The sequence below is a fragment of the Odocoileus virginianus genome, chromosome 6 (assembly GCF_023699985.2).
Source record: "Odocoileus virginianus isolate 20LAN1187 ecotype Illinois chromosome 6, Ovbor_1.2, whole genome shotgun sequence".
In the NCBI taxonomy this organism is placed as follows: Eukaryota; Metazoa; Chordata; class Mammalia; order Artiodactyla; family Cervidae; genus Odocoileus; species Odocoileus virginianus.
Genome location: NC_069679.1, coordinates 70330567 through 70344257, shown reverse-complemented (window position 1 = coordinate 70344257; position 13691 = coordinate 70330567). Strand labels below are relative to the sequence as shown.

Here is a 13691-nt window from a genome sequence, read left to right as displayed (position 1 = left end):
GAGAGACTTTCACTTTCACTATTCCCTACTTATTATGATTATTCTTCTCTGCTTTTGCCATGGCAAAAGCAAAATATAATTAGCAGAATGAGTAATTAGCTGGTGACCAGATGGTGTGGATGAAGGACACCACCTAAGGAGGAGGTGCGAATGCAAACAGCAGGTGTCTAACCAACATGTCTAGGGAATGTCAGTGCCACCAGGTTACGTCATCTTGTGAATCTGGCCATCCGCATGCACAGTTTAAAGGCAGAAATAAATAGTGATAGACTTCCATTGCCACTTCCGAAAGAAGAACTGGAGGGGGCCTTCAATGTGACCACCCGCCAACGCCCATCCAGCCACCTCTGGAGCCATTACCTGTAACAGACACTGTCAGTGCAGGGGTTGTGAACCCTGACAATGACGAAAACATGCTGAAAGTGGGATCGTATGTTTTTCGGGCTGAATGGCTGTGCTCCGGGCTCTTGGAAAACAATTGTTACAATGTCATTTCCAATGTGCCGCTTCCGTAGGAGCTAAAAGAAAACATAAGCAAACAACATAAATGACGACGCTCTGCTTTTTCCTCTTCGATTCCCTTATGTAACTGTATTTAAAACATTCATTATTAATCAGTGCATATTAGGGGAGGAAATCTACACAGTTATTGTCATTATTTTAGTGTGTCTTATCATTTCCTCTAAGGAAGGCTATGGAAATGAATATTCAGAAATTTGCATAAAATACATAGTCCATTCAAACAGATCTAACCAATCTCTAGCATATTACGCCAAGTCCCAGCATCTCCAAATCCTCAGTTTCCATAACAACAGTTTTGTTCCATTTTCGTATAAGAAAGAAACTTGCCACGGGGAAGATTTTTTTAAAAGATGAGAATTGCTGAAGTAATTACAACATAATTTATGTTCTGATTCAATTAGCTTCATTTAAAGAAATGGGGCTAAGGTGTTTTCTGATAATACTTTTTGTGGCACAAGCTGGGGACGCAGAAATTAATAATATTCCAGAATGTTCTAACAGTTTTATAGCAGGTTAAATTTCAAGTTTAAATAACTGCTTTAATTACAGTGAAAGCTGTTTAAGACCACCTTCTGTTTCACATTAAAAGGTGTTTAGGGAAGGTGGCTTTCAATTTCAGACCCTCCGAATGAATCATCCCAGGTCAGTGCCTCTCTGGGAGGGGTGCTTAAGCAGTTTAGCTCAATCATGTGAAGAAAAACTGAACAACATTTGTATTACTCGTATTTATTACATGGAGCCTCCTACCAGGAGGAGAACAACTAAACACGGCCTTTACATAAACTATTCATTAGAGACAAACTTATAAATCTTAAGGAAAAACTTCTCCAGTGACTTTAACTTACACAGATTACATACCAGTAAAATCAATGATCAAGTACTGGCTGCTGGCCAATACTGGAGAAACAACAGTATTAGATTGGGGTTGAGAATTGGGAGTTAGGAAGTTCGTGAAATGTACTTTTAACCTTAGGAATTTTAAAGCATCCCAAATTATCTTCTAATGAGGCTGTCTACTTCATTTCTAAACATGCTATATTATCAGCTGTGACATAAATAAAGGCTACTCCCTATTGACTGCTAAATAAAATATACCTGTTATCAAAGATTATTAATCTATTCAGGATCTTGAACACATCTAACTCAAATACAATCTATCTATGTATATGTCATTCCTGCATGGATGTCATTACTTTTTGATGCATTGTCATCCTTCCTTCAAAATATGGCTTGATATGTAATCTTACTTACTAAAGGACCCACACAGAAATAAATCCATCTATCCATCTTGCAATATATATAATGAAAAAAAGACAGTGTTTATAAATCAATACCTGCAAAAAGATTTTAAGACATTCTTTCTGGTTTTTCTAATCATACTGTAATCTATATAGAATAAATTATTTAACTAGAGAATTAAAATTTATTAATATGCAGAATACCAATTACTTCTTTCATTCTGATTTAGGATCATAATACTTTTGCTTTGATTGGACCCCAAATTAAATAATTTAGATAGCTGTCCACTTAGATGCCAACTAACTCAGCTCAGCACTTTAACTTATCTAGCTGGATATAAACAACTGAATCTTGTTACTGAATGTTTTACCCCCACTCCCCCACGTTACTTTTCTCTGCTGAGTGTTGTTTAGTCCCTAAGTCCCGTCCGACTCTGCGACCCCATGGACTGTAGTTCTCCAGGTTCCTCTGCCGATGAGATTTTCCAGACAAGAATATTGGAGTGCTAGTTCCTTTTCCAGGGGATCATCCTGACCCAGGGATGGAACTTACATCTCCTTCATTGGCAGGTGGATTCTTTACCACTGAGCCACTTAGGAAGCCCTTCTCCATTGAGGAATCAGGTAGAATAAGGCTTCATCTTCCCTGTGAAGATCATCTGCTAATGTTTTTAAAATCTCTCTATTGTCTGGTCAGAATGAGTTCAGTATATTTTTCTTAGCATGGTATTTTCCTCTAAGAAATCTAGAATTGGGAATGTGCATAAAACAGTCAACAAACTCCAGATCAGGGAATTTATCTTAAAATGGGTTTATTTCAGATTTATAGCTGACTCACTGCTTTGTTTTCTACTCTTGATTACTTTGGGAATCAAGAGAGGTAAAATTTTGTTACTGACATGTATGATGTAATCAAACTTAAGTGACGACGTGTTAGATTTGATCCCTGTTTTGTGAAATTCTGTGAAAGAGGATGTGATTCATTCTGCAGCTGGCCTGTGCTCTGTCAGAACAACAATTGACAATAACAAAATCTATGTCTGTTTTAAGGTCAGGAGTGATTTAAGACTGCTGTGTTTATAAGAGCTATTGAAAGTAGAGTCTGTTAGTTCTCTGGGTCTTTTAAGTTTCAGTTTGGTATCATTTGTTCTAAAACATTTTTAAAACCAACTAGTGCCACATACTCTTTAAAACAATACTACCAGTTTCCATCTCGCTCTGTAATCATCTGCCATTTCTTAGTTTTCACATTTTATCATATCACTGACTACATTTTAGTAATAGGCATTGTGCTTTCAGATCTTTTGAAAAGAAATCTGTATATGAGGTACACAAATGCAACTGTTACTTATGCCATTTTCTGATGGATACATTAAAAAAAAAATTTCTCTGAGATCCCAGATTTGACATTTATTTTGACTTTTCTCCAAGTAAGTAGAGGAAACCTCCTTTGAAATCTGAAATGAAACATCAGAACTTTCCTGCCTTGTACACTGGCCTCTTGAGATGAAACTTCACCCACTCATATGTGCTCTCTGTAACTCCGCAGAGTCATCTAATCACCATGACTTCAACTTGTTCTTTTCAGATTTCAGGAAAACCTCAATCCTCCTGGGTGAAAAGCAACTGATTAATTCACAATGCCATCCAGCTGGCTGTTAACCTAGAATTTGTGTCTCTTCATTTGTTTTCAGCTCATTTGCTATTACTTCCACACAAAGTACAAAGCTTCCTGCTGCTGTGACAGGTGCAACATTAAACTCTGATTTAAGATTTTACAAACTTGCCACTTAGGCTTCTGGGGGAAATGAAACAAGGGTGAAAAAACACACAGAAAACACGAGGATCTCTCACCTGTTGCTTGTTGTTAGGTGTGTATGGCAGCATGGTAGAAACATGGAACATGATCTCATAGTCTTTGTATGTTGTGTACAGAGAATGGGTTCCAGTGGAGTCAGCTACAGTAAAAAAAAAAAAAAAGAGAGAGAGAGAGACAATTGTAAGAATAGGAAAAATAGCTCATTTAAGAGAGACATCTCAAGGGGAGGAGGGGGCAGGAAATGGTTTAGGATGAAAAGATCCTAGTTAAGATCTGCTATAGCGGTTTTTACCCATCATTTATACCTGATCCCTCTTCGGCAGTCTAGTGAGGCCTATGGATTCCTTCTTAGAAAAATATTTGTAAATGCACAGATACAATGAAATATGGGCTTCCCAGGTGGGCTCAGTGGTAAAGAATCTGTCTGCGAATGTGGCAGACATGGGTTTGATGCCTGGGTGGGGAAGATTCTCTGGAGAAGGAAATGGCAACACATCCCAGTATTCTTGCCTGCAAAATCCCATGGACAGAGGAGCCTGGTGGGCTACTGTCCACAGGGTCACAAAAGAGTTGGACACAACTTAGCAACTAAACAACAACAACAAAGACAAAATATATAAATTTCAACAGAAATCAATGGATTAAAAAATACTATCAAAATAATTTAAAAATGACGTAATAGCATAAGATTTCTGTAAAAAGTTTTAGCAGTAGGTCTAATAACTACTATAATTTTGACCTAGTAAAGTGCATAAGCAGTATCTTGAGATACCTCCACAACAACATGATATGAAAATACCTATACTTTTGGTTGGTAAAATCACAGGTGGAACCTATACTACTGTGATTTGTTGCCTAGATTCATAATTGAAGGTAATGCTAAATTTCAACTAGAGATCAATGAAAATAAATGTAAAATTATTTCCCACCCAAGTTCACAGACCCCTGAATTCTGCCCACAAACTTCAAGTTCAGGAGCTCTTTTCCAATACTTTTCACTCAAGCAAGAGAACCACTGTTTTCCTCTTAACAAATAGATGGAAACTTAACAAGATTGTAACACTGAGTAACAAAGGTATTATAGCGATGTCTAACAGTTTAAGTGGAAAATTCTGAAAGAGATGGGGATACCAGACCACCTGACCTGCCTCTTGAGAAACCTGTATGCAGGTCAGGAAGCAACAGTTAGAACTGGACATGGAACAACAGACTGGTTCCAAATAGGAAAAGGAGTACATCAAGGCTGTATACTGTCACCTTGCTTATTTAACTTATATGCAGAGTACATCATGAGAAATGCTGGGCTGGAGGAAACACAAGCTGGAATCAAGATTTCTGGGAGAAATATCAATAACCTCAGAAATGCAGATGACACCACCCTTATGGCAGAAAGTAAAGAACAACTAAAGAGCCTCTGGATGAAAGTGAAAGAGGAGAGTGAAAAAGTTGGCTTAAAGCTCAACATTCAGAAAACTAAGATCATGGCATCTGGTCCCATCACTTCATGGCAAATAGATGGGGAAACAGTGGCTGACTTTATTTGTCTGGGCTCCAAAATCACTGCAGATGGTGACTGCAGCAATGAAATTAAAAGACGCTTACTCCTTGGAAGGAAAGTTACAATCAACCTAGACAGCATATTAAAAAGCAGAGACATTACTCTGCCAACAAAGGTCTGTCTGGTCAAGGCTATGGTTTTTCCAGTGGTCATGTATGGATGTGAGAGTTGGACTATAAAGAAAGCTGGGTGCCAAAGAATTGATGCTTTTGAACTGTGGTGTTGGAGAAGACTTTTGAGAGTCCCTTGGACTGCAAGGAGATCCAACCAGTCCATCCTAAAGGAGATCAGTCCTGGGTGTTCATTGGAGGGACTAATGTTGAAGCTGAAATTGCAATACTTTGGCCACCTGATGTGAAGAGCTGACTCACTGGAAAAGACCCTGATGCTGGGAAAGACTGAGGGCAGGAGGAGAAGGGGACAACAGAGGATGAGATGGTTGGATGGCATCACCGACTTGATGGATATGGGTTTGGGTGGACTCCGGGAGTTGGTGATGGACAGGGAGGCCTGGCATGCTGCAGTTCATGGGGTCGCAAAGAGTCGGAACACGACTGAGCAACTGAACTGAACTGAACAGTTTAAGACTACATGTGTCTGCGCTCACTTTCCTTATGAAAAAAAAAAAAACTTTGACCTCTTTGACTGTTGACAAATCAATGTGTCCGTAAACACTTGGAAACCAAAGAGACTTATTAACTGGCCAGTTGAAGGGAAGTCTCTTTAGCCTTAAAGGACCTGGACTTACAGGCAGCAAAATGAACGGAAGTGCATTCATTCTGGGTAAACTCAATCCTTCATCAACCATGTTGTTGAGGAGCATTTTAGAGAATGAGGCAGCAAGTCAAAGCCTCTGGCATGTAGCATAAAGCAGCAGTTCTCAAACTGGAGTGTGCCTGGAGTCCCCTGGGGAGCCGCTTAAAAGGCAGCTTCCTATCCCCCATGTCCAGAAATACTGCTCTGGAGGTGCGGGGCTGGGCAGAATGATCCATTTTAATAAATACCCTCAGGGGACTCGAATGCAGTAGCTGCACCGCCCTTAGGCACTGTTCCAAGAATAGACCACAACAGCAGTTTGCAGAGATTTGCTAAGATATTCTAGGGCCCTTAGTTTCAACCTTGAGCTTCTCAGAGGATCTTAATTTTGAAGAGGGCATAAAATGCCAACAGTTTTAAAATCAAGATAAATGTAGAATAAAGCAAGGACTATTTTTGAAAAACTGCAAAAATATGCACCAAAACATAACTCCCCAAGAAAAATATCTTCTAAATGTTAATGACCACTACCACAAAAAAAAACTACAAATTAATTACAATAACTCACTGACCAACTTAAGACAGGCCTTGAGCATGAAGAAGGTATCCATTGTTAAAGACTCTTGGTATAAATAGCTCCAGAACTGATAGGCACATTTTACAACTTTCAAGTCAATGTGTCAACCTGATGAGTACTTATGTGTGTCTCAAGTCAATTTCAAGTAAAATTAGTGAACTAAAAAAAAAGGTTTTTTTATTACATTTTGTTTTATATGTCTAATTCTAAAGGTATTACTGTCATGAAAGAAAAGTGAAGACGACCCTGAAGATAATTTGTTTTATATTTATTGTCCTTTCTCTCTTTCCTACACTTGCTGTATTTTATACAACAGATGCTATATGACCAGTCTTCTTCTGGGGCCTTTGAAAATCCCAGCCTTGCGGATAATTTTAAACAGTTTGGAAGCCGTTTCAAAACTTTTAGCGATGAAACTAGGGTCAAAACAATTAAATTTTCTTTTCTGAGAAGAAAGGAATTCCAGAATCTTGAAATTACTATGTACACAATAGCATTGCTAAACTTTATCAGAGAAAATGGAAAATGAAGGTTTGTTATACTCTCTGAAGAATAAGGCATCGGAATTAAACAGAATGAAAAGGAAAGAAAATCACAGAAGATGATCATTGTGACAAAAATCCTTTTTCCTCTGGTTGAAAAGAATATGTACTGAGTAATTTCTAAAGGGAAAATATGCTTATAGAAGAGGGATAAAAAGAAGATAACGCTCCTTCATATTTGTATGGAGCTTTAAAAGTTAAAAAATAAATTCAGGCATCTTATAGGTCATCTTGATAATCACATGATTTGCCTCCAAATTATACTACCAGTGAGTGGTGTATATCCACTAATAAGGTCAGCCCTCTACACTAAGTCATAGAAAGTAAAATTTCTCATATTCAAACTAGACGATAAGAAGGCACTGGGTAATTGAGGAATGATAAAAATATTCTTTTCAGCTGCTTTGAAAAGGTGTAGATAAGTGATAATATCCTACAATAGGCACTTCTATTTAAAGATGGTATATATAGGTTAATAAGTTTGTAGAAGCAGTTTCAGATATGGTCAATGTCATATTCATTCTTGACTTCTCTTGGTGAAAGTCTTTTGCTTTAAGGGGGATAAAACTTGAATGATAAAGATGGATGTATATGAATCTGAATCAGGAAAAAGTAATTCGACTTTTATATAACCACTTCCTGGTCACTAACAGATATGTCTGAGTTGAGAAAAGCTGGATAAAGGAAAACAAGCCTAAGCAATTTGATTTTGTGCAAGTTCCTAGTTTTAAATCTTTATGACTACAAGGAGAAAATCAATGTTATGAGCTAAACGCAAGCAGACTAAGAAAGTCAACAGAATGAAGACAGTTTAAGCTCAGTTTGTGAAGGTCCTCACCACTGTAGGACACATAAAATGCACAAGATGAAATCCCAGACAGGTAGCGGGACTGCTTATCATCCATAGTTTGAAATACCAATAGAATAATCATCAGCTGGCTGCTAAGGACCATCCATTTAAAGACTCCAGCTCTCCCTAGTAGATAAGCTTGCCTCTGGGTTTGGGATACAGAGGTCAGTGCTTGGAAGGAGCACAGCTGGGAACAAGTATTGACACCTGGAACAGTGGCATGCATTTTAGATGAGACATGCACCTGCCCTTCAGTACTATTTCATCTACTCACTAACGAAGTATTTGGGGAAAGCAAGAATCCCATCTGCTCTGGCATCTACCATATTTACTTGCATTTTTTTCAGTGTATCTTTAATAATCATCAGGAGGTGGCTTACTTCACTGAGGATGGGATCAAGAAGAGTCTGTAATACCACCCTTTGCCGTGACAGGAGAATTCACACTGGGTGTCAGTTCAAGGAATATGCATGCGTGCATGTGTACATGCCTGGAACTGAAGGCTTCTTAAAACCACTAACATCCTGTGAGAAAAGGATAAGCAATGATGCGGGGTGGGTACTTAGGAATCAGTCTATTTTCTACATACAGAGCACTTTGCAAAATATCTGCAGTTACCTGGATTCCAACTTGGAAGTAAGACAATCTGAATTCCAACGCCTCCAGCATCATTTGCTAAATAACCACAGACAAGTCACTTTACTTCTCTGCCCCTCGATATTCTCATTGTTGTGAGGACTGAGTGAAACAATGTCTATTGAAAGTACTAGCCTATAAAAGATGCTTAAGAAACGCACTGATTGGAATTTACAATTTTGTGTAGTTGAGATTAAAAGTATAGCTGACTTAAACAGGGCCTTTTACTTATTTCAATTTCTTGGCCAACTTCATCTCAGTAACACTCAAGAGAAAAATCTGATACTCCTAACACAGTTCAAAGTTAAGGAGGTGAAAAAAGTTTTCTTCATTCATCAGTCTCTACAACTCCAAACGGTCCTTTAAATGTGCAAAGCATTTAAATAGTGCTAGTTTTATTCTTTTCTTTATCAAAGGTTAAATATCCCAAATAAAGGATTTATTTTCTTTATGAAAAGTCTTACATCTATTCTAAGACCCTGAATCTCAGTGATCATTATAACACTGATGAAAAATGAGGGAAGCAACATGCATTCACTAAAACTGTGGCAAATGAATGAAGGCAGAGCTCTGAAGGAATGCTTTTCCAGAGTTTCTAAGTCTCCTGCATGCTGACTTGACAAACGCGCCTTATTTAGGAAGTAATTTCCCAAATAATAATCCACACACACAACTTAAAATGAGGGTGGTCTCCCGGCTTTCAAATAACAAACTGCTTGATGGTAAGCTTATTTTTGTATTTACTGTAGTGGGAGGGGATGGCAATTATCTAGAGGTATGCTATCCAAATAAGGAAACAAAAACGGAGAAAAAAATTCACTCTGGAAAGATTTTTCATTGCAGAACTGTTCCAACCCCTGACACAACTGTAGCTTGTTCACTGGAAGTCCTTATTTATGAAATGAGAAATTGGGACTTTGTACAGAAAACTGGGAATAAGAAGAAATGGCTCAACAGTTTCATCAAACCTTCCTTTCCTGAGCCTCTCTTTTTTTTACCAAAGCACTAAAATCTGAATACATGACAAGTGGAGCTATTTCATGAGATTGCTTGAGTAATTTTAGCCCAAGGGCTCAAGAGAGGGGATGGCACAGCCACAAACCACAGCTCTGGGCATCACTGTACTTAATTCTACATTTATACTTTCTCTGAAAACATCATTAACCATAACACTAGGATATGTTCTCCCTCCGTAATGCTTACTAGCTACCTAACCTTGGGGACACTAGTTAATCTAAAGAAACTTAGTCTGTAAAATGGGGATGATTGGCATCTAGCAGAGTTTGTGGAGGTTAAATGAGACGACATATAGAAAGCATCCAGGACCTTTGCTTCTGGCCATAACAGTACTTGGTATAGGACCTGCTCTCCTATTATAAATAAATAGAAAAATATATAAAATATCTGAAACAACTTTTTTTCCCTCAAGACATCTTACAATAGGCAACACTGGATAGTGATCTTGCAGGATGAAGTATCAAAGGAGATGAGCCTATGATCCTACCCAGCTTTCTACTGGAAAGTACTTTCAAAACAATCACACAGAGGAGGGATTTGAAGAGAGAAGCCAAAACATGCTGGAGGTCTGGAAGGCTGAGGTGTGTCTGATATTTGCTGGGCACAATACTGAAGAGGAGGAAACTACACAGTGAAAGAGGCTCAGAAATCTGCACAGGGGTTCCCTTGAGTCTTGGGCTGAACATTAAGCTGCACAAGCGTAGAGTGGGGTTCCAAAAGCCAGGAAAAGAAAAAATATCAGGGTAATGTACATCATGGTGACTACAGTTAATAACACTATATAGAATAGCTGAAAGTTGCTAAGATCTTAAAAGTTCTCATCACAAGAAAAAAAAAAAAACTAGGAATGGTGATACATGTTAACTAGACTTATTATGATGACCATTTTGGAATATACAAAAGCACTGAGTCATTATGTTGTACACACGAAACGAACACAATGTTGTATGTCAATTATACCTCAATTACAAAAAAAAGAAAGAAAAGGAAAACTGTTGGGAAAATAACTGCCAGAGAACTGTCAGCCACAGTTCACACAGGGCTGGAAGACACTGAGGTTCTGACCAGTCATAGTAGAGATACTTCGCTGAATATGCTGGTATTCAGGTGCAAGAAAAGTCATGCCTTAGTAAGAGCAGTAAATTAGCCAAAGAGTATAGACTGCTAACGAGCTGGAGTCAAGACTGCTGGGAGAAATATCAACAATCTCAGATATGCACATAATACCACTCTAATGGCAGAAAGTGAAGAGGAACTAAAGAGCCTGATGTGAAGAGCTGACTGACTGGAAAAGACCCTGATGATGAGAAAGATGAAGACAAAAGGAGAAGGGGGTGGCAGAGGATGAGATGGTTAGATGACATATCTTACTCAATGAACATGAGTTTCAGCAAACTCCAGGAGATAGTGATGGATCAAGAAGCCTGGTGTGTTGCCAAGAGTCAGATACAACTTAGTGACTGAAGAACAACAACAAAAACTACTCTATGCTTTAAAAACATGTAAGAACAGATTCATAAAGATCAAACTCTTCTGTAACTAACTTAATTGCCTACCAAAATAAAACAACATCTTTAAAGAAGAGGACAAAATCCAGATCCTCAATGGTGAAACATTCACAATGTCCAGTATTCAATCAAAAATAACCAGGCATATGAAGAAATAAAATGTAACTCAAAAGCATGAGAAAATCTGCTAAAAGGAGACCCCAAATGACAGAGATGATGGAACTAGCATGCAAACAGTTTGAAACAGCTGTTTCAAACAAGGCTTGAAAGGACATGAACCTAATGAGAAGAAAATGGGAAATATAAGATTACTCCAAAAAAAAGGGGGTGGGTAACGGAGAAAAGAAAAAGAGAGAGAGAGAGAAAGCCCAAATGCAACCTCTGGACTTAAAAATCACAATATCTGAAATAAAAATTTCACTAGATTGACTAACAGCAGACTAAGAAACAGTGGGAGAAAAGAAAACACAGTGAACCTGAAAACATTAATAGGAATTTCCCAAACATAAGCATGGTGGGCAGGGGAGGAGGAGATGTTAAAAATTAAATCACAACTAGTAAGTGACTCAGTATGTGTATAATTGGAGATTCAGAAGATGAAGTGCAGAAAAATAAAATGAGCTTGACAAACAATGTTTGAATTTGATTAAGACTACAAATCCACAGATCCAAGTGACAACTACACTGTCACATAGAGAGGGAGAGATCCTTTCGGAACACATGTTCTCGAAAGCATTTTCTCTTTTTTAAGCATTATATTGAAAGAGTTTAACACAATTTAAGATTAGGTAAGAGGTGGTGAGATCATCTCACAGCACAACGAACAAGTCTCATCTCTGGGTGTGTCATGGCCAGTAAAGGCTGCTGGGGTGCGCAGGGGCTGGTTGATCTCGATGTCTTTTGGTCTATTATTTTTTAATACCCCTTTAAGTGATGACGCTAATAGTCCTTCTCAGCTGGGAGTAAGAGAGATAAATATGCATACTGTCTTCTTCAAGCTTTAGAGTGGAAACACTTTCCTACTTTTCAATGACTTTAGGAAATGACCCTCTGAGAGGACAGAAAAGGAACCTGTGAACCCGCCTTTCCAGGAGCTATGCCTCAGAAGGTTACAAGGAGCCACAAAGGAGAATAGCTCGGTGAAAAGGAACCTGTCCTTGACTTATGCATTACATAACCGTAAAATGTGCCACTAGAGGCAGTTTACCAATCAAGGTCTTTGCAGTTATTGGGATATTGGGGCAAAATGTGCAAAGTGCTTATTTTGCTTATTCCACTGCCTTACATGATGCCACATTGCTTAGGAATGGCCCTGCTATCTACATTTCTCACATTGTCCTTTCATCAAGAGATGGCTAGGAACGTGTAAATACACAAATAATAAATGGACTCAATGGACATGAGTTTGAGCAAAATCCAGGAGATAGTGAAGGACCAGGAAATGATAAATAATCTTACCAACTCCCAATCTGACCATTCATTGATAGAATCAAGGCTCTTATTACATTTTCCTCCCAGACCCTTTTAATAGTTCTTTGTGGTGATTATAATTTACATAACACAACAAACTGGGACAGTGTGAACAAATGACAGAGTAAATGTCAGAATATCTTGATAAAAAGAATTTATGGGCATATTGAGATTTAATATTTTCTGTAGTTGGAAGCAGAGTATGGAACGTTAAAATAATATTTAAGAGTGTAGGTAGGCTATTTATGGTTTTTCATAGGCTCTCTTGCATGTCGTTTCCAAGTTGGCAACAGCAAAACCATGGCAACAGGAAATTCTTCCCTGCAGTGGAGTTTATGAATGCTTTTCTGTTTTCATGACTCGACTCCTTATTTAATTTCCTGTACAGAAAATGAGAGTGATTACTATAGACTGCAATACAGATGTGCTAATCCAAAGACCCTCTCAAAGAAAAACAGGTCACAGGTGTCTGTGGATGGATACTGAGATAAAATTTAAAATTTGCTTCCACACAGATACACAGCAGAAGTCAACATACTCTAGATATTTGAGAACCTAACTCTTTTATTAACCACCTGGGAAACGGGAATGGACAAACCTCTATGTTCATGAGCTGTAGATAAACAGACTGCTGCACTAGTGTGATTTTAATCAACACATTTTATTAGCCAAACTAATACCAAAGCTAAGAAGCCTGTTTGCTTGGAGATTAAGTTAGACTATGAACAAATAACAACAGAAAATAAAAATATCTCAAGACAGTAAAATATAAAAGTGATTAAGAAAACCCTACAATAGCTGACTGCACAGATATGGAGAAGGATTATGAAATGAGTTAATGAAAGTCAAGACTTCTGGGGCTTATGATCAAATGGTTGTTAAGTTGCAAGAGTTCTTAGTCACTCTAACATTCAGCTAAATACATTGAAGCTTAGGCAACACTACCAAGGAGGAATTCTGCACGATCTCCATGCATTGCTTCCTACCTTCCACGCTTGTAATAACACTACTTTTTCTTACACTCCAATCCTAAATGCTTTGTTTATGGTCTTCAACTGTGTTAAAGCCACATCCTCCCCCACTGGCTTCCTCTCCCCCATCACCAGCACTATTCTACAGTTAGTGGCCGTGTTGTTTCATGGGTGACTTAGCAGGAGAACATCAACACAGCAGGAGGACAATAAGCCTGGTAGGAGGG

General features: G+C 38.2%; 1 protein-coding gene across 8 annotated transcripts in view; it reads right to left on the bottom strand.

Moving 5' to 3' along the window:
* SIPA1L1 (signal induced proliferation associated 1 like 1) overlaps positions 1 to 13691 on the bottom strand; it is a 493843-nt gene that overhangs the window by 80085 nt on the left and 400067 nt on the right. For all 8 annotated transcript variants that reach the window (XM_070469567.1, XM_070469568.1, XM_070469569.1 and 5 more), the window contains 2 exons: positions 3615 to 3718; positions 361 to 518 (listed from right to left, as the gene is read on the bottom strand). In XM_070469567.1, the coding sequence (XP_070325668.1) occupies positions 361 to 518; positions 3615 to 3718 (262 nt within the window). The remainder of the gene's footprint in view (positions 1 to 360; positions 519 to 3614; positions 3719 to 13691) is intronic.